The sequence below is a fragment of the Taeniopygia guttata genome, chromosome 3 (assembly GCF_048771995.1).
Source record: "Taeniopygia guttata chromosome 3, bTaeGut7.mat, whole genome shotgun sequence".
NCBI lineage: Eukaryota > Metazoa > Chordata > Aves > Passeriformes > Estrildidae > Taeniopygia > Taeniopygia guttata.
The window spans coordinates 44,570,531-44,597,067 of record NC_133027.1 but is presented as its reverse complement, the minus strand read 5'-3'; the positions used below and the strand labels follow the sequence as shown (position 1 = coordinate 44,597,067).

General features: G+C 39.7%; 1 protein-coding gene across 2 annotated transcripts in view; it reads right to left on the bottom strand.

Annotated features, from left to right (window-relative positions):
• Window positions 1-26,537, bottom strand: part of LIN28B (lin-28 homolog B) — a 105,650-nt gene that overhangs the window by 18,481 nt on the left and 60,632 nt on the right. For both annotated transcript variants that reach the window (XM_030267658.4, XM_041715105.2), the window contains one exon: window positions 23,952-24,136. In XM_030267658.4, coding sequence (XP_030123518.3) covers window positions 23,952-24,136 — 185 coding nt within the window. The remainder of the gene's footprint in view (window positions 1-23,951; window positions 24,137-26,537) is intronic.

The following is a 26,537-nucleotide window of genomic DNA, read 5'->3' as shown; positions in this document are numbered from 1 at the left end:
GCAGAGATAGCTGGGGCATTTCCCACTTCATTCTCATGCAAGTTGCAGCTGGACATATACTTGTACTTGCAGCCTGACTATCTTCCTTCTACCCCTTCACAGGTTCTGCCTTGCTGTGTTATTCTTTCTTCATTTTCCCACCACTGCAATGCTTCGTGTGGAAGCGCTGCACCTGTCACGGCTCAGCAAGAATAGTTCTCTATTTTCCTTTTGAGGCTATTGTTACGGTAGGGCTTGAGTCAAAAGCTGCTCATGGACAGACCAGCAGCTAAAAAGGGAGAAGAGAAGGGAATGTCAATGGTTTGTCACCAATTAGATGAGATGACTTCTCAGCTCAATTTATTTTGCCTGTAGTTACCTCAAATTCAGTGGGCAAGAAACCTTTGAGAGGAGCTTGGCAACTTCAACATGCTTGTCAAATATACAGTATTGTAAATTTGTAAAATTACTGCATGTTACAATAATCATGGCTACGATTACAGGACTGATGCATATAGTCAGAAACTCAAGTGTCATGTTCAAGAATATTCCTGTCTTTGCAAGAGGGACGAAAAGGCAGCACGGAGGGGCCTTAAGGGTGGATCACAAAGCTGAACGATTGAGTAAGAAGAGGGATAAACAAGAAAAGGGTCAGCCCCTTATTAAAGGCAAGGGAGGCCATCATTAATGGCACTGTCTCATCTGCTGGAAAAGCCTGGAAGGCACAAAGCAGCAGTTCAACCCTGGTGAGGCTGATGCCAACCCTTCTGCAGCATGCTCAGGAGGAAGTGTGTCCCATCACAGCAGTACTGCACAGCTCACTAAGGAGGAAGTTCAGTATGGCACCAGCTAAAGGCCTTCCCATGTGAGACTACTGACACTGCCAGGATAACTGCGAGTCAGCCATGTCCGCTGCTGTCATGGTATGCAAGTTCAATTGTTTAACTTCAGGAGCAGTATAAAGTTCTGTTCCAGTACTGAACTCACAATTCATAGTCAAAGACAGCCAAGATGGCCAGGTCATCCAGAGCAACACTCGCTCCATTCTGAGGAATGCCTTCAACACCTCTGCAGCAATAATAGTCTATCCTCACTCTGTAAATTACCTTAGCTCTACCATGGATTTAACTGCTCAAATGCTTGTCTTAGAGACAAAACAGCTTTGAAATTCAACTATCAACTTTATCAACTCATTCAGTAACAATTGGTTTTTATTAAAGAATGGGACACCATAATGAATGCTTGGGTTCTCTTAACTGTGTCAAAGCTGAGACAAAGAACCTGATTTCTGCAAAATGCTGGGATAATTCCCATGCCTTATTGCACTCAATGAGCATGAGAAGTTAAGAAGCCAACATACCTGTTAACATACCACTGCCCGTCTAGAGCCATGTTTAACTATGCTATTAACTAAGTACTTTGGTGGCTCTGAAAGAAGAATGCTCTACAAGAGAATACACTTATATGTATTAATATCCCTTTTAGCTTCAAAGTGCAGTTTGATGTTTTGAGGTTTTCATACCAGAAATGCTGATGACAACATTTCTAGGCTTCTAATAATTTCTGCTGTTACTGAATCCAGCCTCTAATATTACCGCGCCTGTAAATTACTTGGAGTAAACAATATCTGACTACAATTCTAGACTCTTGACAGGATATTTAAAAATTATTTAGAAAAAAAATTATGCACTTAGAAATAGTACTTAAAAACAATCTAAATGCTACCACTCTATATCTTTGAAAGAGCATCAATACCAAATGTGCTTACCACACATCTTAGGCGACTCTTGCCACATGCGTTTAGAGTGGTGCTCCCTTCGATCTGGCTCCAAAGTTAAAGCATCTGAAGTGTAAATTGTGTGTGACACAGCCAAGGAAACCCACTTTATTTTAACCTTGTTAATGGCGAGCCAGATGGAACCGCTGAGGCCACCCATTGTTCGGGTTTGCATTTTTTTGTAATGCCATGGTGTAGATCCATAGGGCCTCATGAATTCCCCTCCTCTGAATATATACTGTGCTGTTAAAGACACTGAAAGGATCAAGCTCTGCTCTGAGAGCAGCTGGCTTTGTATTTTTTTAATGGTTGTTAACAGCAGCAGCAGGTCCATTCTACTCCTCTATTCTTCCTCTGCCCTTCTTAAAATCCTGATCTGTTGGTTCTTGAGGGAAACCAAACCCTAACTCTGACCTATATAGCACATCATACATTACCTCAGGGTCATTACCCCAAATATTCATCAAAAGCCTCAGATTCTCCCTCCCTTGCAGCCTTCTCTTGCAGCCTCAGATCCTGCCCCAGCAGTTCTTAATCACACAAGTAATCATCACTGACTTCATCAACAGTCAGGTTGTAATTTCTTTCCTACCAAACCCAGGTAACCCGTGACTGAATAATTTTTGTTAATGACCGTTGCCTTCTGAAAATTTGGTCATATTTCCCTGTCTTGACCTCTTTTGTGCCTTTGAGATGAAAAAGTAAGTAAGAGGAGTTTGAGCAAAGACAGCCCACATCAGATGACTCAGCCTGAAAAATAAGGGGATGCTTGCAAATTGTTAAATGCCCAGACCTGTTTGTACAGCGTTGGTGATGTACAAAAAGATACCTCGCAGTGCCTGTGCAATGATGCAGAATTGTCAAACATTTGCTGATGAAAAGCTGCAACCATGACTTAAGAGAGGGAACAGAAAACCCACGAGACTACACCTGGCTGCCTAGAAGGTTTCCAGTTGCTGGGCAAGATAACATAATTTTGGGAGAGGGAAGTACTGTTCTCCCAGTCTACTCCAGCTGTGGTGCAAGCTGCTCTGCACAGGATGAGAAAAGCACAAAACCATCTCTCCAGCCTTTTCTACCCAATGGGCCTGCCATCAAGAAAGCAAACTGCATCTCAGGAAAAGGAGGCAGCAGCCAGGAATTACTGAATTGCACCACTGAGCAACAGACAATGTGTTTCCCTCTTTGCAGAGGACTTGACAGTGCAGTTAGCACAACCTGTGAATGGCACTAGAGGGATTCTGCAAACAATTATCTGTTCTTACAGAAACTACACAAAGTCTTTGGCAACACTGAGGCCGATCAAGCTATTAAAAGAGCTGAGAAACCATAATCAATGCATTAGAGCAAATTTCCTGATCCGTTCAAAGTGGCTTGCTTTTGCACTACACTGGCAGAGTAAGGAAGGGAAGGAAAACCTGATTCCCAGGCCAGTGGCTCATCTGGTATAGGAGACACGCTACTCACTGAAATATGTTATACCCCTGCTATTCCTAGTTAGTCTGTGTGCCTTTAGGAAAGCGAGTCAGGAGGCACCTGAAGCTCAGTAGTGCTTACCCTGCTGTAGGCATGAACTGGAGTAAAGAATCAAGGACCTGATCATTTATCTTCTTTCCCCAAACTGCTCTAGATGCTGCCTCCACGGTTCTACAGGTTTCCCAAAAACAGCAAAATTCCAGCCAAACTCTTTCCTAGGGCTCCCTGTAACCTGACACAAAAACTTGGGGGCAACCATGGCTGGCAGAAAAAGGGGAAGATCAATCTACCCCAATGACCAAGGGCAACAACAGGAGACGCACCAGCAAGAAAGGCAGGACAGGCAGGACATGATAGCTTCTGCTTTCCCCCACAACTGTCAAGTTTGAATTCTGTTCCTTACCCTGTTATCTTTTACCATAAATAGTAGGGTGCAACTTAGGAAAGTTTTTTTAAGTTTGAATATTTCTTTAATATGGTTGTCCTTAAAGGCTACCTATGTGGTGGTGCTGGCATCAGTGGGAGATGCTGCACAAGACACAGAACTTTTATATCCAGCGTGTTGTTAAAACCATTTCTATTTCTAAATAATAAATTACAGGAGAAGGTTCAAAATCAAGTAAAGCTATTTTTCACCCATTTCAGAGTTCATGTATTGAACTTTCTTTTAACTAATAATTTTCCTTTGCACATTGTAACAGTTCATTTTTTAAGGCCAGACCATCTTTAGTGCATTTCCAATGTCTAAAAAATTATCTAGTTAACAGAATACAAATACTACATAAATAAATAATAAAAATAAGGCACAATTTGGAGCTGATAAACTAACATTGCACTTCCATGTCTTCTCTATTAGCCGGATGCAAAACTGTCATAAATATTTTGAGATTGGACAGGATTGATTGCCATTGCCTGCAGTTCTTATGTCCTTTTTTCATGAACATTCTTTAGTCCTAAGTCCAAATCTCAAAGCAAAAGCTGTTAATAACCCTGGACTGATGTGACACTCAGTATTTTAGCACCCTAGGATGGAGATTATGTGCCCCCCTTGATTTCAGCATGTTAAGCTTCCTTGAAGATTTGTTTCTTTCAGAGGCAGCTGTTTCCATTTCCATACCTTACCCTGCCACTTGCCTCCAGAGCTTAAATCACATGTGTATCAGTTAGAAAAAATAGCTGTAAAATTATTTTTCCTATGAAGTCTGCAAGATTTAATTAGCTCAGCTGGTAACTTTCCTCTCTTGATGATGATGACAAGAAGAAAACCATAAGCTGTCTTACAGAAAGGGAAGTCATCAATAAATCAGGACTTTAGTTGCCAGTAGCACATTCTTTGTACAAAAGAGACTCTGAATAAAATTAGTATCACTCTAGATCCTTACCATAAATTAATTTTTTTTTTAAACAAACTGGTTGTTTGGAGTTTTTAAAGACACCTGTTCAAATTTCTTAGTAACTGAGGGTGATTGAAAGATTCACAATAATGCTAGTTTACTATCTCACAAAATAGCATTTTATAACTTACTTTTACTTGAGCAGCACTTATGAATCCTTTGATAACTCACTGATTCCTAGCAATGACTAGGAAAATATGCATACCTGGAAATTCCAGGATATATACATTTTCATTTTTTTTGGAAGCCTGAAAAACACAACACTGAGTGAATTGTAGACTGAGTTTCACAAAGTTACTGACACTTAGCACTTCTAGCATTACAGTACTACTAATTTCAAGTGCTGATTCTATATAATCCTTCGCATTTGGAGAGAAAACTTCTTTTGAATATCTGTCATTAAGAAACCTGATATATTAACTTCTTCTGTATGACATAAAAACACTCTGTAATTGGTGCATGTGGTAAAAATTAGATGGAAAGAATATGGTTTTCTGTTACTGTATGTGAAATTTATGTTATTTTTTTCCTTGTCATGAAGAACGTAGGCTATAATTTTAGTACATTTAGGTTCCCAAGTGAACCTCTGAAACTGTAACACCCTTCAGATAATATGATTGATGTGAAGTAGCAGAACACTACAACAGGAAATGCTAGTTTTAGTACGTATCTCCAATTGCCTTCACATCATTCACAGCACTTCAAACTAATGCAACAGAAGCAGAAAAAAAATGAAACTGATTGTTTAGCGGAAGCTGGCAGGGAAGGAAGAGCTGTGATGACACCACACACTGACTCCTCCAAGCCTACTGCTTGCATTTTGCAAATTTTGAGGAGCAGCTGCTGAAGGGCAGGAAGGGAACTCAGAAATGACCACTGCATACATACTAAAACACCAGACTGGAAGTTAGCAGTGAGTTAAGCCTGAGCACTGCAGCTTTTAAAGGCTGCTCTCCGGCCCCACAGGGATGCCAGGCACAGAGCTGAGGAATGCCGCTTACCTTCCCAGCCAACCTCCTGGTACTGTACATTTTCAGAGACAAGTTAATGGTGTGGTGGCACCGGTGGCACCAAAGCATCTAAAATACGTTGGATTGCTTTTTGCATCCTGTTTTCATTCCCTGGCCAGGAAAACCACGAGCTGCAGCCCTCCTAAAAAACACGGAGCATCACTCTTGTGGGGAGCCATGTGCAGCGGGATCTACTGGCAGTCTGACAGAGGAAGCCCAAATAGAAAATATCTCGCCTGGGACACTCCCCACACCCTCTGCGAGGTCTTGCTGATGCCTAATTATACCTCTGGCCTTTTAGAGGCCAAACCCAACACCCTGCTGGGTTTTGTGTTCCTGACACTTTCCTCCCATGAGCCCTGCTGGCTCTTAAATCACCACCTGCCACCAGTGAGGGCAGACTTCCTATCGCTCCTACTGCAGAGGCCAAAAAGCTGCCGCCAGCAGGGAATGTCTCTGCCACGTTGAGCAGAGAGCACAACACGCTTCATGCCGAGCTGCCCGTAGGGTTTCTCACTCCACATAAACCCACCAAGCGCCAAGCTGTTACCAAGTGGCGTCCCCACTCTGTCACCTCTAGCCGTTTGCTGCTCGGTACCTTTTATTTTTGCAGGATTAGTTTTTTCTCAGTTACGCTCCCTGAAGTGGCTCTCGGAGGAATTAGATGGGCACTGGCGACCCTGCAGGCAGAGGACGACAAGGCTGGCTGTGGGTGCTGGGGGGCCATGGCAGCTGCCCAGCCACGGTAATTCGAAACTGCGCCCTGGCAGAGACTTGGCTTCAGAGTCAGGGGCAGCATCCCTTTCTTTTAAAGTCACAGTTCCCCTTCAGGAAAAAATAATAAATAGGGATTTAATCTGTTAACGCAGTCCAGAACACTGGAGATTCCCATTACTTCAGCTTGTACAGCACAGTGCAGAAAAATCAACAACAGCTAAAAACTTCCTGTGTTTTATACGTAAAGAAGCATTGCTTTACAATGCTTTTATATACATAGATAAATAATAATTTATATTATTTTCAACTTAATGGTGCCTCTCTAGCAGTTCTGGCTGAAGAATTCTGCTGCAGTTGTTGGGGAGAGTTGGCAAACATAAATCAGATATAATTAAACACCACCTATGTGTCCCCGAAGAATGTCAACATGTGATGAGGAGAGTCCCAAAACCCAGCTATGTATTAATGGACACAGGCATGAGATACAGAACCAGTGGATGAAAAGTTTACATGCTAGATATTCCATATATATGATTTACAAGTACATATAAAGAAAAAAAAATCTCAGGGTGTTCAGTACCTACAACACTGACAATAACCTGAATGTACTCAATTTACTGCACATGTAAGAATGCTTACTGATGCAAGAAATTTAAAGTTAACTTTAAAATCTGAAGGAGTCTATCTTGAATACCTCTGAGAAAGGGTATGGCCTAGGACTGGGCCAAGGCCACCTGTGTACCTTCCCCATTTTTGTCTTTCTTTCAGAGCAGCTCTTTTCGCTTGTGGAAAGAGACTGTGGCATGTGCAAATCTGACTGGCACATTCTGCCAAACAGGTATCCAGGGCTGTGTCAATTACAGCATCCTCAGGAGAATTCTCCTGGCCACATTGCTTGACCATCTCAGCAGTATCAGCTTGCATTTCGCAGCATTGTGCGTGCTGTCTGTCTGAAAACCACGAGGGGAAATTTTACCAAGTGCCTGTCTTGTCACAGAGCCCAGTGCAGCCCGTCCCCTCCCAGGAGAGAGCAACCTGGGACTCCAGTCCCAGCACACCTACAGGGAACCTGGTTCTTGGCACCAAACCATTGTCTCACCAGATTTCGGTGCAGCCACAGCTGTGCCACACACTTTCATTTATGCTGGCTTTCACAGACACTGTACATCCCCGTGCACAGAGTGTCTGGGGCTCCTGGGTGCCTACAAGGGGGTGAGCCCCCAGCCTGCCCCAGCAAAGTGCTGTACCCCAGCCAAGCAGAGCCCTGGCCAGCCGTGCACCCCTGGACCACGAGTGCAAAGCACTCTGCTACAATCTGTGCTGTTTTCTCTCTTGATCAGCTTGCAGCCAACCCATGTTTGGTACTCCCCTTCCTCTGCATCATGTGAACTATGTACTTTAAAGAAGCTTCTCTAGCTTTCTGCTGGGGAAAGGAGAGCGAGCACTATGGATGGCCTGCTTTGGGGCAGAAGGATGCTGAAGACCTGTCTACAGCATCGGGAGTCATCAGTCCACAGAAAGCATCAGATCAGAAGCAGCCCTGCCTCTGTCTATCACAAAAGGTGAACACTGCCCACTCACCATTTCTCTTTATTCAGTCAGCACCAGTCCCACAAACTACTAGTTCATATCCAGTAATACCACATTTCCTCCCCATCTCCAGTTCTTCACACCCCTACCTTCACTTCCATCCTGATTCTGCTTCTAATTTACCTTTTACGTACTGATTTAGCCTTTACACACTGATTGAAATTAACCATTTCAGAGGTCACAGCTGGCTACTTCAAGGAAATAAGGATTTCTAAACGGACAAACTTGAACTATCACTTAACAAAGCAGTGTTTTTTAAAAGAAACAAATTTGTAGTAGTAGTAATAATAATAATAATAATAATAATAATAATAATAATGTCTCTGCGGAATCTTTCTTTTTTTCTTTGACTAAATGAGAATCTGCTTGAAGAAAACAATTCCAAGCTAAATGAAAATGGATTTATATGCCACACACAAAATGTAGTACTCTACAATGTAACAAATTATGCAAGCTTAAGCAAATTTACCACCTGCTACCATAGCAAGGGAACATGGTGGAATCCTGTTCACAACACAGCATCTCATTATTGCAGCCAGATGTTTCACTACAGTGATTAGTGTGCATACAGCATCACAATTAATTCCCAGTACTAATACCACCTTCATATAGTTTTTCACTTACAGTCTTAACCCGAATCTGTAATTCAAGATTTTTTTCCAGGTTTTTGGAAACTCTCAACTGACTTTCCTACATAGGCAAGACTGCAGAAAAAAGGGCATGTCACATTTTTACTTCTGTTGTTACCTGGCCTAATGAGAGCAAGCTAACACAGCTACATAATTATAGCTTAATTTTGTCTGATACCTTGTAACTTATTAAGTCACCTTTCTTTTGGCCTCCACTTTCTTCAACACAACTGAGGTAACCCTTCATAAATCTATTTTATATACCCATATACAATATATTTATTGTATATACCATATATGTGTGTACAACACGTGTATACAACAGATTTAAAAATTATTTTTTCCTCTTGACAATTAAAGCCAATTTTCTATAAAATGCATCTTAACTTTGTACTGGTGTATAGACTTATTCTAACAAATTCAAAAGCTTTCAGATTTGACTAATCTGTATTTTATGCAAGAATTAAGCAAGAAATGTGGGTCATGAAGAATATTTATATGTAACATCTTAGATTTATTACCATATACTTCCGAAGATTTTATCACCTGAAGTATCTCTTAGATATTCATGTTCTCCTGGCAGTTGGAAACAATTCAACCACTACTTAGGAACAAAACAAACATACATTTTTTGCTGGCTTCTCATTCAAATCAGCAGCTAGAAACAGATGAGGAACACAAACCTCAACAGTCCATTAAAAAAAAGGCAATCAATAATCCAGTTTTCTGAAATCCTCTGAACTCAACTTTCTACAAAATGTGTTTTCTGATGAATTCTTATTTTGAAAAGGAGGGGGGCAGTGCAGGCTAAACCCTAGAAAGCAAAGCAGAAGTAACAATCTCTTTTTGATAGTTCATGGTAAGGAAGTGACTCAGCTGAGGAAAATTACAGAGTCCATTTGGAGACACTGATTCCAAGAGCACCAGGGTCTGCAGTCAGGAATCTGGCACAGCTGCACTGCCAGAAATTTCAACCTTCACAAACACATAAGCCTGAAAAATACTATTTGCAGTAATTCTAAAAAGTTTTGAATATCTCTACAGCATCTTTTTTTGTTGTGAAAGAAGATGTGAGGGAACTGAGGATATATTCTCTAGCTATTTCTCAAAAAGACCAAACAAAAACAAAGCATGGTTTCATCATAGGTAAGTCAAATTAATTTCTAAGTCATTCAAAAATTGCATTATAACTTTCTTGAGTGCTGATTTACCTTTCCACAAACTCAGCAAGCAGTCTACTCTGCCCCGCAAGCTACTGCACATAAAATTCGGATGTAGCTCTTAGCACAATTTAGAACTAATGCCACAATTGCTAAGGGATGAAAAACCTCCAGCACCTTGAGAGTCCGCACTAGAGTAGTTTTCGATCTGCAGATCTCAGATATCTGCAGATTACTTTAAAGGGTGGGCAAAGATATTAAGAAAAGCAGGCTTGTGGACAGGGCACTTGAATCATCAAACGTCATGAAAAAAGAGGCTACATATATCCAGCAAAAATCCTGGGAAGCAGGCCTTCCAGATCAAAAAATCACTGCTCACTAATAATCCAAATAGCCAAGAATCACAGTTACTATTTTAATAAAAAACTACAGTGATTTTAAGTATTGTATGGACTAAGAAGGATTGCATTGAAGAGATTACTGGTAAACATAGAGAACAGAAGGAAGGTATAGAAATGGCTCGGGCAAACAAGTTATCTTAAGTCATGTCGGGCACACTATCTTTGTAGTTAACATTTTTTTCTTTACTAATTAACAAATCCTCTGTTCCTTCACATGGATTCACAAGTTCTCACAAGTGGGTAACCAAAATCATTCTGTAAAACAGAATTAGCTCTCCAATCATCGATCATTCAACCAGAGAATGCTGACAAGCAAGAATCCCAAAACGGCTGATCAGAAGCTACCCCGTTTTATTCCAAGAACTCAAACACAGAACAGGTCTCCAAGATGCAATAACTTTCAGGGCTGGTTCTGCCCCTTCAAATGCTCTGACTCCCAATGCCTGTGGCACTCCTAGGGATGCAGGCCACAGCCAGTTGTGGCAGCAGCAGTGAGGATGCAGGACACATCCAGGAATGGCAGTGCCTCTGGGATGGTGGAGCACAGTCACCCCTGCAGCTGGCAGAGCTTCTCCAGCAACCCAGTGAAATGGCAGGAAGGAAACGAAGCAGTGCCTGCGCCCTGGGAGCAGTCCATGGGCTGCTGCAGTCTGCAACAGCTCCTCTCGCCTTCTCTTCTTTTTCTTCCATGAAAGAACAAGAAATTATGGTGATAATTTTGTTCCATTTCCCCTCAGGTGCAAATCAGGTCTAAAAACTGCAAAAAGGAAGTTTTCATAGTTAGAGAAAGAGTTTGTAAAGTTGTAAGCTCGCAAAGGGGTTTAAATCTCATGTCCTTCACTATCCAAAGAACAAAAAAACACGTGGAGGTTTTACAGATGGCTGTCTTCTTGAGTTTAACTGTATTATAGTACTTTAATTTAATTAGCAGCCATACCTATAGGAGAAGTACCATAATCCATGCGCTGTGAGTCAGAGCCTCGGCTGAGATGTATCTGAACTTTTGTGTTCTTTCCTGCTAGGTGAGCTAGCATGCTGAAACACTAGTCTGGCTTTTGCCTATGATACTGAAACCACTTTCATTTGCACATTAAACAACCAAGAAGAAAATGTGATTGCTTACACAAATCCTTAAACTTGCATAATTGTTCAGATGTGGGAAGGTGTCTTCTTCCAGATAATAACATTTTTTAAATCAATGCACAGATGAAAGATGAAGTTGTCACTCTTCTAAAAACACACACTAATGAATTTTGAACTATGTCAGACAAGAACAAAGAGACAATGGTGTCTTTTCTTGTAAGTCAATTTATAATCTATAAAAGAACATGTCTTGGTCACAGATTTGTATAGGAAAGTAATTCACATTTCAAAAACTGAAACAAGGAGAGATGCTTACAAATGAGTTTAAGCATTGGAGTTAGAAAATTTTAATTTGAGAATAATTTTTCCCTTGTACTGAGAGCACCTGCATTCTCCAATGACACCAAGGGGTCTTCCGCAGACTACAAGCAAGTTTCAGGTTCCACAACACTTACTGTTGCTGTTTGTAAGCAATACAGCTAATTAAATACACGGAGACTGTATGAGCAGATCCTGAATTATTATCCAAAAATCTTGCGCAAAAGCATTTAGAATACAAAATACATAGTGCATTTATACTGAAGAGGCATTATGTTTCTGCAATAAAAAAAATTCTTCAGGGTTAATGTTCTCAAATAATATAAATTGCTTGCATCAACAAACACAGTACAATTAGCTTGTTACCCTTAAACTGAGTTTAAAATAAGCAAATTGTTTGATGACTTTGATGTTTTCCACCCAAAATGTGCTGGCTAATTTTTCCATTCCAGTTCCCATTCCAATCTTTTAACTGCCTTAATCTCCTGCCCTCAGATGTTGACCTCCTAAGAACAGAGGTCAGAGGTTAGCACAGACAGACCTCAAAAGATCTGGACTATCAATTCATGCCTGAAAGATTTCTCTTCCACAAAAGAACTACTAAAAAAGCAAATTCCAAAATCCAACTCCACAGGCTGCATAAAATGTAAACTTGTCGATAAATTGCATTCATAAATATTCTAAAAAGATTGGATCTAAACAGTTTGAATTAATTTCTGTAGGATACAAAAATAAACCAAAGGCATAGACATGGAATAATGACGGAACTTCAAAGATAAAAAAGGAAAGCTCTAGACAGGGGAGAATTAAGAACCGGCATCTTTAACCACAGATATGTATGTTTTAAATGTTTCTAATCTCTACATTTGAAAGTACCATTTTTCCACACCAGGCATTTTTAAACACAATTTGTTTTTTTGTAAGGGTGAATGTATGAGATTAGCTGACTCGGAAACTGAAACAGCACCACTTAATACAAATTTTAGTTATTATTAGTGAGACTACTACCTCATTTTCTTGCAATAATCAACCACACAACAGATTCCTTGCTGCTTGTTTGGTCAATGAGCGAAGAGCTCTCATTAAAAAAAAAATGCCAGATGTTTCTTTTCTACGTATAAGAGAAATGTATAAAATTGTAAAGGAGAAAGATAACTTCAGGAGGCTCCAGGGAGATAGAAATATAGAGATAATAAGAGAACCATTTGATAAAATTATTTCTGGGATCCAAGGAAAATCTGTATGTTACACAATGAACATAAAGACAAAAATTCTAGAATTTCTCACTAGTGAAGTGAGTAATGATATTCCCACACTTAGTAACATAAAATCACATTGAATTATTTACCAAGTAAATTAAATTCACTCTGAGGATTATTTTTTGACTTAGAAAACTTACACATTTTAAGTAATTATTGCAAAAAGGTGTAGGCACATGTTTCTAACAATTATTACTTGACTAGCTAACCATTAGTCTTCCAAAAAATATATCAGAACTTAAGAACTTGAAAAATTTAGTCTGATAAACAGGAAAGGAGAGATTTTTCATTTACTTACTAGAAATAAGTGATTCATAAAAAGTGATTTGCATAGGGAGAAAGAATGTAAATACAACAAAACCTTTATAGAGGTAAATTAATAGGCTTACATCTGAGCTATATACAACTTCTAATCCTAGTGCAACTATTGATGGCTTCTTCTCATTGACGGAAGAAGTAACTGCACAATTCTGCAGTACAACTCATCTCAGGCAGACACACACTGACACTATAGTTTTGTTTTACAGTATTAGTTTAGCACAACAAAACGGCAAAGATTCCAAGTGACTTCTAGAATAGAGACAGCCATTGAACACAAGACCAGTACAATTTAAATTAATTTTTGTACTTTCAGTTATTAATTGTAAAAGCTGTAGTGCCAGGAGATTCAACATCATAAGATTATAAATTAATGGAGATCAAAGAAACGAATTTGTTTAGCTCATTCCCATATTTCACTGTGAACTTTCACAACTCTTTCCTCCTTAACCATTCCACTGTTGCTGAGCAAACCCAGCTCCCTCTTCCCAATCAACAATGCCATGCTTGGCTCGCTATTCCTCCAGCTTGGCCACAGCACCTTTGCTCTCTTGTGCAGTGTTCCACTTCGTCCCTGAAACTCTCTACATCCTCATCCTACAGTTCCAAACAAAAACGAATCCAAATCCCCAAACTAGTGAGAGGAGAATGGAGCCTAATTTCTACAAATCCTATTATCTACCAATTCAGTATTCGAAAGAGATGGAAATAATTTACACTGCAGTAACAGCCTGTGAACCCACATGTGAGCTCTCCTTTTCTCATTTGCTGCATGAAATACAAATTATTGTATCCTTTTTCCTTAGTCTATTGAATGCTATGCTTGAACTCACCACTAAATCCAGCTAAATCATGAACACAAAAAATACTGATTTTGGGGCTCTCACCAGAATCTCTCTGTGCACTGCAAACATTAATTACTTTGCAATGTCTCTACAAAATTGTGTGGTTTATTTGGTCTCAGAGAAATGCACAAGATTCTGAAGCACAAGAAAAAAATGTCAAAATTATTTTCCAGAGGAGCATTATTCTAAGTGCCCAGTTTGAAATACCAGTGCCCTTGGAGCACTTACTGTTTTATAGCACCTGATGCATTTAAGGCAAAGCTCAAACTGAGCATCTGTGAGGGCTGCATTTGGTGGTTCTGCAAAACAGACTCCAGAAGTGTCACCTGGTAAACAAGGAACACACAATAAGCAGAATACTGCAGAAAGTCCTATTTCAGGTCAATTCTCCCAGATGCACTGGAATCACCATAGCTGTTGCAAGGCTGCAGAGCAGGAGCTCACATGCCACCTGTGCTTCAGCTCCTGACTTGAGCAATTTTTCAAAATGCAAGAAACTTCAGTTGAATCCCTGACTGTGTGTGTAGGGAGATTCAGGTTTTTCTGTAGTCCCTGAAGAGCAGCAGAACTACCAGCACTGAGGCAACCATTTGGAGCCTGGAAAAGATCTGGGCTTCTCACATTGACACTCTTTGTGGTGGTCCACCTCCTTCCTCATCTTCCCTGTGCTTGTGTTCCTATTCCTGCTTCTTCCTAATCTTCACTCTACCTTTTACCCTTGAAATATCTTCCTATTACCCTGCCTGAGGGATTGTGGATACCACAGGAGCATTTCTATTTGAGCTCCACTGTCTCTTCACTGAGCAGCTTGTCATAACCAGAAGAAGCAACTGCAAAGTCCCACTCAGTTCTGCTACTTCTGGATGGAGGATGCCACATTGCTGTGCAGGGGTGGCTTCAACTGGTATGTTTTTTCTGAAATAAGTGTCCCTTTCCTTGTGTAAATATGCCCTTACAGATTGTGACTTCTTTCAGGACACAGGTGTCCTGTGTGCCATTACCTGCTCGACAACTGCTCTAGCACAGGTGCACTTTTGGGGGTGGGGGATGCACAGTGGGAAGAGCAGCATCGTGCCTGCACCACCACTATGGAGATGACTACCTCCGTGACACATTCCTCTTACATAATGAGCTGCTGAGCTTCTTGGCAAAATAAGATATTGAAGTAAATTCACATTTTAAATTATTCATATTTAAGTAGGTTTGATCTTTAAGTGTCAAGGACAGAAACATGAAGCCACAGCTAATAAAAGAAACAGCTGTAGCAATTTGGAATTACATTACTGCACAGTCTTTATTAATTTGAAGTTAAAGGGCTCCAGAACCTTTATTCCTTTTAAAGTGGTAAATCAGAAGCAATGTTATGGGGATATCTGATTAAGCAGAAATGCTATCATTAATTTTTCTCCAGCTTTCAAAATTTTGGTTATCTTTTTCAACAAACAATTATGACAATTATTTCCATCATCTGGAGTCACCAGTATAATCTGTCCTCAATGCAGTTTATTTATTACATGTTTTTAGTATGTTTGCTAGGTGATGCTGGAGTGCAACATATATTAAAAAAAAAAAAAAAAAAAAAAAAAAAAAAAAAACCTAAAAAAACAAAAACCAAGGCAATGCAATTGTTTTCCTAAAATAAAAAGATTTGGGGTTTAATTACACTTAATATTTCTGTCATAACATAAAACACAAGCAGTTTGAATCTTTTGAAAAGGTAGCTTATTCTGTGAGCAGGTCTGTTCCCAGTTCAATGACAGCTATAGCATGTCACATGAGCTGAAAGCAGCACAGTCTGTAGTCAGGATCAGTATCAGCTTAAAACATAATTTTCACAACTGGGGAAGTATCTTCAAATAATGCTCAGTTCCCTGCTACTTTCAAAGCACAAGATTAAGTATTTACTGATTTGGCCCCTGAAAATGTATGCATTTTTTTGTTTATTTTTGTCTACTTGAAAATAGTATAGTGGTAAGAAATTAAACACTGAGAAACAAATTTAAATTAAAGAAGAAGATGTACCAGGAAGATTTTTTAGAAACAGAATGATTTTTTGAAAATTATTTACTGACATACTTAACATATACTCTACTGGATTTATGCATAATGTCTGTTAAATTGAGCAAAGTTCTCACTTCTTTTGTGCTTCTAAACTCCTTCTGGTTTGTGTAATCACTAGTACAGGTAAGAATGCAGTGGGATCATTAGGTGTATCAGTGCAGGCAAAGGCCTGAATATGCACTGAGAGTTTACTGTAAGTGAGAGAGAGCTCACCCCTCGATGAAAGACAGTGGAATAGTCAGAAAACATGATGCCTAGAGAAGACATCCGATTAGAGAAAAATATTCTGTATTCCAAAAAGAGTGTATGTACTTAAGAAACCCATCTGCTGTGCAGGGACAGCTTTACTCTACATGAGGCTGCATAAAAATGACACCTTCCTACTCACTTCATCTGTTCCTGGTATGTTTTCAGAATTGAATCTGCTTACTTTAGCATCAAATTTGGATTTCTTATTATAAACACTGTGAAAAATTTGGGGCCTCTCTCTACTTAACTGTACATGCATACAAACAGATACCAAAAAACTTTATCCAGGCTCTACTCTGTTCTTAATACAAGCTTGCAATGATATTGCTTAGCGGTATCATGGCTACCAGGTTCCAAGCTCTTCCCTTGGCACAGCTATTTGCATTTACTTGAAGCACATGAAAAGCCCCACCAGAAGACACATGATGGAAAGGCAGCACATATTTTTGCATGTTTTGATGATTTGTTGGTCTAAGTGCAAAGCCCAATTCCTGCTTGCATCCAAGTGAGCAGGCTGAAACACTGCATGGTCATTCAAGTCCACCAGCAATGGAGGATTTGAAAAGAGACCTTACTTTAAATGGCCTTTGTGATGAACTTGGTAGTTAAATTGTCTGAAACCAGAAAATGGCCTTTCAAATGAATGAGGAATTGCTTGTATAAGCACCCAGCACATTACAGTGTGCCAGGGTACCCCAAAATATCTAACTGACCTTGGATCAATTTAAGCTTTGCAGCCTGCATCTAACAGTGGGCACTTGGCTTTGCAAATCTAACCATGTTCTCTCAATTTAAAACTTTGAATGGGATTTCTTCCATGTCTTCTGAAAAACAAAACCTTATATTCAAACATTATACATGCTGTTATTCACAACTGTAATAATTTCTACACTTTGCTCCAACATGCAAGCAACTGATGTGTCAGCTCTGTATCCTAGCTCCTGACTGTTTGAGCTACAGAATTACAGAAGACAAATCCAGTATCTTTTGAGAAAGGCAGCTCCCAGTGCTGTATACTGGATCTCAGGGTAGAAGCTAGCTTACCTGTGGGCTTGCTGTCCTCCAAGAGGTGAGATTTTCCTGCTTCTGCTCTCACTCTGGAACACTTTCTCATAGTTCTACAGCAGGCATTTCAGGAAGACTGGTTTAGTTACACCCTGTGCCACAGAAGAAATCATGGCACATACTGTGTGGTCCATAGGTATTGGGAGCTATACACACCAGGTAGCGGCAGCTGTTTTCCCTTTACTCTCTTAAGCTACTTTTCATTTTTTTTTTAATGGCAAAAATACTTGTTCTTGAAGATCTGCTTCTGTTCTTAGACTGGACAGACCAAGTCCTGGAAGCACACTGTGTGTTTGTTATGCAGAAAGACTGTGATTGCTGAGCTCCCTTTAAACACAGATGGATGACGTAGATTTTAACAAGGGCTGTCTAATGAATATATGCAGTAATACTTTTCAGAGGCTTCTGACTTAAGACTTGGATGGGTCTGCACAAAGACAAGCAAAGATTAACCTCCTGCCCTAGAGATCCATCTCCAAGCCAGCTTTCAAGCCTCCAATCCATGGCACCAAGTGGCAGCTATTTTTAAAAGTTACCTACTTTTTAACCCTACCAACAAGACCCTCTGGTTTTCTGGTTTTATCTCACTCCTGGAAAACCCAAAACTTCCAAAGAGTTGTCAGACTGAGAAAAACAGCAAGGATGAAAAACTTTGTCCCTAATATTTGTAGCCCTGTGAAGATAAAACCTTCTTGAAGTACCTAGAGTATTGCAAAGCTCGCAAGGTGTAGTGGTTTTGTTTGTTTGTTTTTGGTTTTGGGTTTTTTAAAATTTAACTCCTGTTCCCTTTACAAGCAGTTCTTGCCAATTTAGTGGCTTATTGTGGCATAGTCAGTAATATCAATCCTAAAATTATGTAAGGAAGCATAACTCGGAGTGGTTTATCCTCATGCTAACCCACTGTCTAAACATGCAAATTGTTAACTCTATAAAACTCTGCACAAATAATACCAAGCTTTGCTTGAAGATCCAAAAGGAAGTTGCATCCAGCAAATTCAGGTACTTAACACTTCATCTAATTGTCTTGTGCAGATTAGTTGTCGATACTGAAGGAAATGCTTATACCACTATTGCCAAAGATCAAAAGCTATACCTCCCTATATTTTACAGTCTCTGCTTAAGTATGTGCCAGTGTTGGAAAGATGATAGTAGGTCAGGGGGACCTCATTTCACATGGAAATTTTCACATAAGAGAACAAAATGATGGCCGTTTTTCCATACTAAGTTTAAAAGGTTGTCTCAGATATGACTGGAAAGAGCAACTAAACTCCCAATAAAATCATTATGGATGGAGGGAAAGAGCAAACAGTCAAGAAAATGCCCTATGCTTGAAAAATGGGAAAAGCAAGAATTAAAATTGGAATGAAGAGATTCTTGCCATCTGATACCAGTGCAAGGGAACCAGGGAGGAGGTGTTCATGTTCTAATTGCTGAAACACCACCCTTGAGTAAGGTCCTTATGCAAGGTTGTATTTCTAACAAACATGCAATTTTTGCATTACTTGTGTGTGAGCTTCCTCTTTAGAAAATGGCAGAACTGTGAATACAATCTACATTGAAGAGGAGTAGGAAAATTTCACCATGTAACAGTAATGTGCTGGCACCATTTTGTGCCAAAGGCGACAACTCCCTAAACTTGTTGACCATTTCCCTGGTTGGATGACTCAGTTTGCCCATTACCCACTTCACCCCAATGCAGTGGGTGACAAGTTCAGGACCTGCCCAAAGCGGGCCCCTGGGGCTGGCCAAGTGGACGTATGCCCTTGGTTGTAGCTGTGCGTGGTGACAACCAGCCTGGCCTTGCTTACTCTCAGGAGAAAGGACTGACAGGCTTTCCCTGCCCATCCGCTGCACACAGGTTTTACATGCTTCTCCCACATTGGTCCTAGCTCAGGGCTCTCCCTCCCAGCCCATACCACTCCCATTATTCATATCTCCTTCACAAAAACCTGTTTGGTTCAAGCCGTAGGAGGCTTCTCTATGAAAGTTACATTATACAGTTGAGTGTGATTCAATCAGTAGAGATGGAATTGATATAATATCAAGTTTGAAGTAACTTAGTATCATGTAATTTTGCTGTCCTAAACTAGCTCTCCTAGTCCATTTAACTTTAATTCAAATGTCCCCCGTGGCATGCCACCATGTGTCATCCCTTCCTGCATCTCACCAGCTTAGTGGCTGTTTGTGCAGATCACAAGCTTTTAAAGAAGACCTTTAAGATTTTCTTAATATAGTCTGACTTCAGATCATCCACAAAATGTCTTCAGATATTAAAACCATTTTCTGTCTGACTCAGACACAAGCTAGTTTTAAGTGACAGTTCACCCGGGGAGAATTGTATTATTTAATTACAACTCCTCCTTCCCTAAGTGGCTGTATTTCCACCCCGTGGGCGGTTTAGAACGATGTTCTTCTTCATTTAAAAACTATGGTTTTGGTCATATTCAAGAGTTACTGGTGAACACCACTTATAACATCTTAACACAAAACCACTTCTAACTGCTTCTCCTTCATATTTATCTATACTGGAATAAAAGTTTTCAAAGCATTATATCCATGCTGCAGTACTCATTACTGTTTAGCCAACTGAGCTACAAATACCCAGCTGTTTCACCAGCCATATCCCAGGGTGTAATTCAGCATCACCATGTATCCAGTGGCAATGGTTCTTTGATGGTTTAAGCAGCTCCCAAACACTTTCCTCAAAGCTTACTTGCAGGGCTGCATTATAAACCAAGCCAGTGAAATGTTTTGTATCAATCTCCAATCTCTCAATGCAGTACTTATTTATTACCTGTTTAAACCACTTACTGACACAGGTCACCTGTACTAGAAAGTTTCCCTGCCACAAGTGTGATGTTAGCAGAAGGAATCAGAGGACAGAAATAATATAAATTATAACAGGGAGATGGAGTTATATTTTTAATTGCTTCTTCCTTGGTCTCTTCCTCTTCCTTTATTTTATTGCTTCCATTTTTGTGTAAAGATTTCAAAACCAAAAAAGGAAAAAAAAAAAAAGCTGCCAATCCCCCATCTCCCCCAAAACACTCCACATGAAGAAGTGCCAAGCTAAGAAAATACAGCATAACAGACACTCTTGCAGAAAAAATATCCAAGTTTGAGCTCCTAGCAGAGATATTTACAGATACTGGGTAATATCTCTAGGTCCCAAAGATAACTCTAGCTTCTAGTCCTGTGAGCATCATGCTCCTTTATTAATATTGTCCCAAAGGTCTATGGGTCAAATTATTTAAATTACACTGCACTAAAGAATATTCTCCCATCTATACAACTAATTCCAACTCATAAAACAGTCCTTTACCTGGTTTCATTTTAGGTGACATAGAAACACTGGGAGTGCTTGTTCAAAAAAAAAAAAAAAAAAAAAAAGAAAAAGAAAAAGAAAGTGGCATAATTTCTTCCTTCTTCCCTTTTTCCTCTTAAATTTACTCTGAGATGGTGGGTTAGGTTCTGATTTCATTTGTTCTACTCCAAACCATAGATGTGTCTACAAGTTATTAAGTACTTGAAAAGATAAAGTACTCTAAAATCACACTTAATCTCCATCGGATCCCCATGGTCATTCCTAGAGAGCAGCATAGCATACTTTTGTGTCAGCTCACTGCCAAAATTGAGCAAAGCACACTGTGTTAGGAATGTGTTAAGAGCTCCTACAAAGCGAGCTGCAGATGGTTACAATGCAACTCCTCACAAATTCATCCCCTGGTTTAGCCAGGTAGGAAGAGAACAGTCCCTCCACTGTGCATCTCTGCCAGAAAACACCACTTCTGAACCCAGAATTTGTCAGATGAAAATCCCAGCTGAACTTCATTTAGGAACCTCCCCTCTAGACCAGACTTCTCAAAATCTGTGACAAAGTACATACATGTATTACAATAAATTGAAGTGAGGCCTGAGAACCTGAAGTCTGAAGGCTGCTCAGAGCCACAGCTTCATTCCACATGGACCACAGATTTTCTCTTCCTCACACATGCATGTGCCAACAAGGTGACTAAGCAAGAATGACCAAGTGGCCACTACCACTCGTGACAATTACAAAGAATTTCCACTTATGTTATAAAACTAATGTGGCCCACAGCAATGCCAAAGGGGAAATCTATCACAGCAAAGTCCTCACAGCAACAATACTGCAAATTACAGGGACCCTGAGTCTACCAGGGAAGCCTCACAAAATCCACCAACATTGGTAGTCTCAGTGTCAGGACTTTTTTTCCCTCGTTGCTGATTTTCCCTTTTTTCTCCCCCCATCTTTGCTATCTCTAACTCCTCTCAGTAATTAGAGTAACAGAATCCATTCAAATGGGATCCAGACAAAAAGATACACTGAGGCTGGGCTCTCACATTCTTACATTGGTAACATAAAAAGAGATGAACACAAGAAGCTGGAATTAGCTTTCATAAATGGAGGCAGTTCGCAGTACAACAGCAATCTTCAAGAAACTTTTCACTAGACATGTTGGAGGTGTACCTTTTTTATTGTTTAGGAATTCAAAACCAATTTTCCTTCAAGCAAAGACACTGCTTTTCACTGAGTGATAATGTCAATGCTACTTCAAACATTTCAAATTTCAGCTTTTTTTGGTGTCTTATGACTTAAGTGTAAGAATTCTGAGACAGAAGTGGGTAGATGTTTTTGCCCACATTTTCACATTCAAATTAATTCAAATTAATTTTAAATTTTCCCTTTTTTTAAAGGCAAGTGAACATTAGAGAGTACACCGTCTCATAGATCAGCTCCCCACACTGTTTTTCAGGGTATATCTGTTCAATTTTTTCTGTGCTTCAGCTATGAAAAAACATGACTGAAAGCAGAATTTATCTCATTTAATTTTGAGACTTGTAAGGGAAGCATCTATAAGGACTGGAGCTAAGGTCCCTTCGTAGTCCCTGAAGAGGAATAGCAGTAAGGTAAGATTCAACACCAAGATTTTATATGCTTCCCTAGGATGAGATGCATTCCACTTGGAACGTACTGCTTCCCCCTGCATGTACTACACTGTGTACTACAGATTGTTCAAATCCCTGCCTCTTTCAATACCTAGTCTTCCCTGACTGCCTACAACCAGCCCATTTAAATTTCAAGGTTTTTGAAGCAAGGACTGTCTTCCTTCACATACATGTGCAACAAATAGGTAAACAGGATCACACCAGCATGACTGTGGCCTTTATTTGCTGGCAAAGTATGAAACATCAAGAACAGTGGTAATGCTAATACTCTAAACAAATTAGCAATTAGAATTCATGAAAAAAACCCCAAATTATTTAAATAAGAATAATACTGTAAGACTATGGTGAAATTAAAAAAAAAATACCCAAAAAACACATAAAACCAGCCATTGCAAGCGACATGACTCTATACAGCCAGATACAGAGAGCAATCAAAAAGAAAGCTTTGTCCGGCTTACAAAGTCTCTCCTTGTTGTGGTTATGGACTCTAATCTGTTACAGCAGCAATAAATTGTGTTTATGGCTTTTAGCTTTTACAAAGAAGGTGAAAGAGGGACAAATATGATGTTGTCTCCAGTCCTTAACTAAAAAAAAATTTACAAACTGGGTGGGGGGACCGAAAAAAGGGCCTTTTGACAGAGGTGAGGACAAGTAATCATCTGTAGCTAGTAAAGGTTCCTGATCCCAAATTTCTCAAACCTGGGCCATTCCAGGTGACCCTATCTTTCCTAAGCTACTCTTTGCTTCAGAATATGCAAAGGAAGAGAGCCATCACCTCTCAGTCAAGCTATACATTAAATACTGCAGGCAGAACCTGGCTGTTTGGATGTTCTTACTAGGAGCTTCACAAAGTAAGTGTTCCCCTTGGCCTCAGTCATTATAGCTACTGGGCTGGGCACAGCATGAGAAAAAAAGGGTGAATTCAGTTAAACAAACAAACAAACAAATAAATAAACTTTCAAGCAGGAAGGCTGTCCTTGGTGAACTAGGTGTAGGTGACTTTGCAGTGAAGAGGACTCAGAATTTCTTCAAGCCATCAGAAGTAGAAAATAAAGGGTAACAGTGCAGTTCAAGACAGACTGCTGCACTTGCATAGAGAGAAATGCAGCAATTAAAATTAACCCGAAATTTGTAAAGCATTGTTACAATAGCCCCTCAGACCACCAAGAATCAAAACCATTGGAAACACCTTATATTCTGTTCACTAAGTAAAAATATAATTAACCAAATGATATATGTCTCAACCCTTACTGCAGCACCTACTTTTTTTCCTAGATAAAACTACTGATGCAGTTTAATGACAGCTTTGTTAGTCCGTTTAGCATGCACAATTCTCGCCTAAACATGACATTATTTCACCTGTATTCAGACTGACCTCCCTCTCCAGTCTAATAGCAATATCTTCAAAATAATATTATATTCCTCTGCAGGCTCCCTCTAATTTAATAAAACCTTCTCAAGTAAAACTAATCAATGGGTGATTGATGTAGTTGTATAGACACAGCTTTAACAAAATTACTAAGCTACATGTAAAAACCAAATTTGCACAGAAGGGTTTCCTTTCAAAAACAAACAAATAAATGCTGAAAACATAATTTCAATAAATGCTTGCAAAGAAAATAAAAGAGGGAATAGCAAAGTAAGGTCATTACCTATCTCCCTTTGGTTTTCTTTTTTGTACTGTCTTCCCTTTGGGTCGTCTTTCACTTCCTAAACAGGGGCTCCCACCAGGGCCTGTTACCCGTATTGATTCAAGGCCTTTGGAAGATTTCTTAAAAGTAAATTCCACAGGTTCTCCTTCTTTTAGGCTTCTAAATCCTTCCATGTAAAGCTTGCTCTGTAAATAGGAAAAATACTCTTGGTTACCATTGCCTTAAAAACAGGATTTACATTTATAATCAACCGGACAAATTACCCCATCTACCATCCAACAACACATATAAGTAGAGTAACAGTTTCCTCTGCATGAGCTATAGCAGATGATACTACAAATTATAGTCCTGGATACACTGAAAACCCCATTCAACACCAAACGAGTAAAAAGAACCTATTTTCAGTATCAGCAAAACTGAAATAACACTTTTATTTTCCGTGATGAATGCTATAGAAGAAGCAGAAGGAATGCTGTATTCTTAAAACCCTTACAAATTCTTAACAGGTCTCAGGAAGTGAAAAGGTCTGGAAAGAGAGCAAATGTTCACTTCGGAGCAAATTAATTTATGATGAAAGTCTTAATAATTTGCATTCTTTATATCTGAGACATGGATCTCCTGCTCTGAAAATGAATCAAATATACAGCAAGCATGAGAGGCAGGAGGAAGGCGCTCTGAACAAAGTCTGCTGACATGGGCAAGTCAAATATCCCTAATGAGCTACTGAATTTCTGTTGACTACACCAAAAATCTTATCTACGTAGCATGATTTATGTATGGGTTTGTATTTTCATTCACAGAAAAGGAAATTTTTATCATCAGGGCAAGTGAAATAAATACTGATAAATATTTTAATATCACACTGCAGTAGAAAAATATTGGACAAGCTGAAGTCAACAGGAGCTTACCAGTGATTCTGATACAATGAAAATTTTCATCACAATTCCAAACAAATTATGTACAACAGTAAGTATGCATTCAAGGATAAATCTGATTAATCAAACTCCTGAATAAAATTATCAAGTTAAATGGCAGGGAGGCTTTTGGGGGTGGTTGAGATAAAGTGGTTGCACTACACTTTTATTTTAGAAATTACATGGTACGAATGAGATCAGTTGGACTCACAGAAAATATCACAAAATACCTCAATTTACACACATTTAGAGGTCCTTCAAGAGAGTTGTAACATATATTTTCTTCCTTTGCTCATGAATCCCTCAGAGGAAAGACAAAAAAATGTATCCTGACTGATTCTCAGTCCATTTTCTAGCATTCACTTGGCTGAACCACAGAGTCAAGAAGGAAATCTTCACTGCAGGTGCCATCCCAAATCAGTCACATGTCAAAAAAAGCCAAGTGACACACAACTTGCATCTGTTACTTGCCAAGTGCAACTAGGAATATGTACAAATCAGATGGCAATCCCTGACTGTAACCATTCACAGGAGGTCTGCAGCACCACGACACTGTTTTAGCAGAGCCAACAACTGACACCTACACAGTTCATAGCTTCCACACAAAGATGGAGCTGGTTTCTTCATCAGGATGCACAAGAGAACAGGACCAAGAGCAACAGCAGTTCCCCCTGAGCTGCTATAGAGCAAACTAGTTTCAGACAAAAGAAGAAATTATTCACTGTAAAAAGAATTAAACAGAGAAGCCCAAAGTAATAGTTCCCTTTGCTGGAAATAGTTAATACTGATCTTACCAGGGCACTGAATAACCCAATCCAAGGCCCTGCTTGCAGGAAGATGTTCAACCAGATGAAATCAAGAGCAGCCTTCCAACCTAGGCTTTCCTGTGATTCAGGTATCTTAACCCAGTGCTGGTGAGACTGGAGAACAGGATTGCAGTTCCTGGCTCTGCAGCAGCTACCCTGGGGCACCTGCGTCACTTCTCCATGTTTTTCTGAAGAGGGGTGCCACTGCAAAATCTATTTTTCCCAGCACTAATAGGCTAAATTACAAACTGTAAAATAATTTGAAAGTGCACCCAGCACAAGACACTACTGCTGCTGGTCTGACTGAGTGGCTCAGGTGCTTATAATTTTGCCAGCAGCCAAAAGTAACCAAGAACACAGCTTCACTCATTAGGACAAAGGCTGATTTTGCTTATCCAGTAGTGCAGTTCTAGTAGACATGGCTCTTGCACACAAATGTAACAGTGTGAAACACAAGACAAAATTGCTGATTTTATAGGTTAGAGGTTGAGCACTATTTAAAAGGTGGGGGGAATAGCATGGGAGGGCTGTGGGACATGTGAAAGAAGAAATATATAATATGTGTTCCCTGAATCATTAGCTTGGCTTTTTTAAAAGTAAAAATTTAATGAATGAAAAAATAAGTATGTAAATGTTCTTACTAATGCAACTGGAGGACAGTAACTCTACACAAAGCAATAAAACAAACCACCCAGGAGGGCAGCATTATTTCAAGCAAGCTCTCAACTCTGAAATGCCTGTATAGCAATAAGGGGATCTTCGCCACAATGAAGAAACATCCAAGTTCAGAATAGGCCAAGAGAAGACACCACCACTCCTCAACTGAAACAACACTCAGTGCTGTGGCCTGAGTCAGTCTCTAGGTC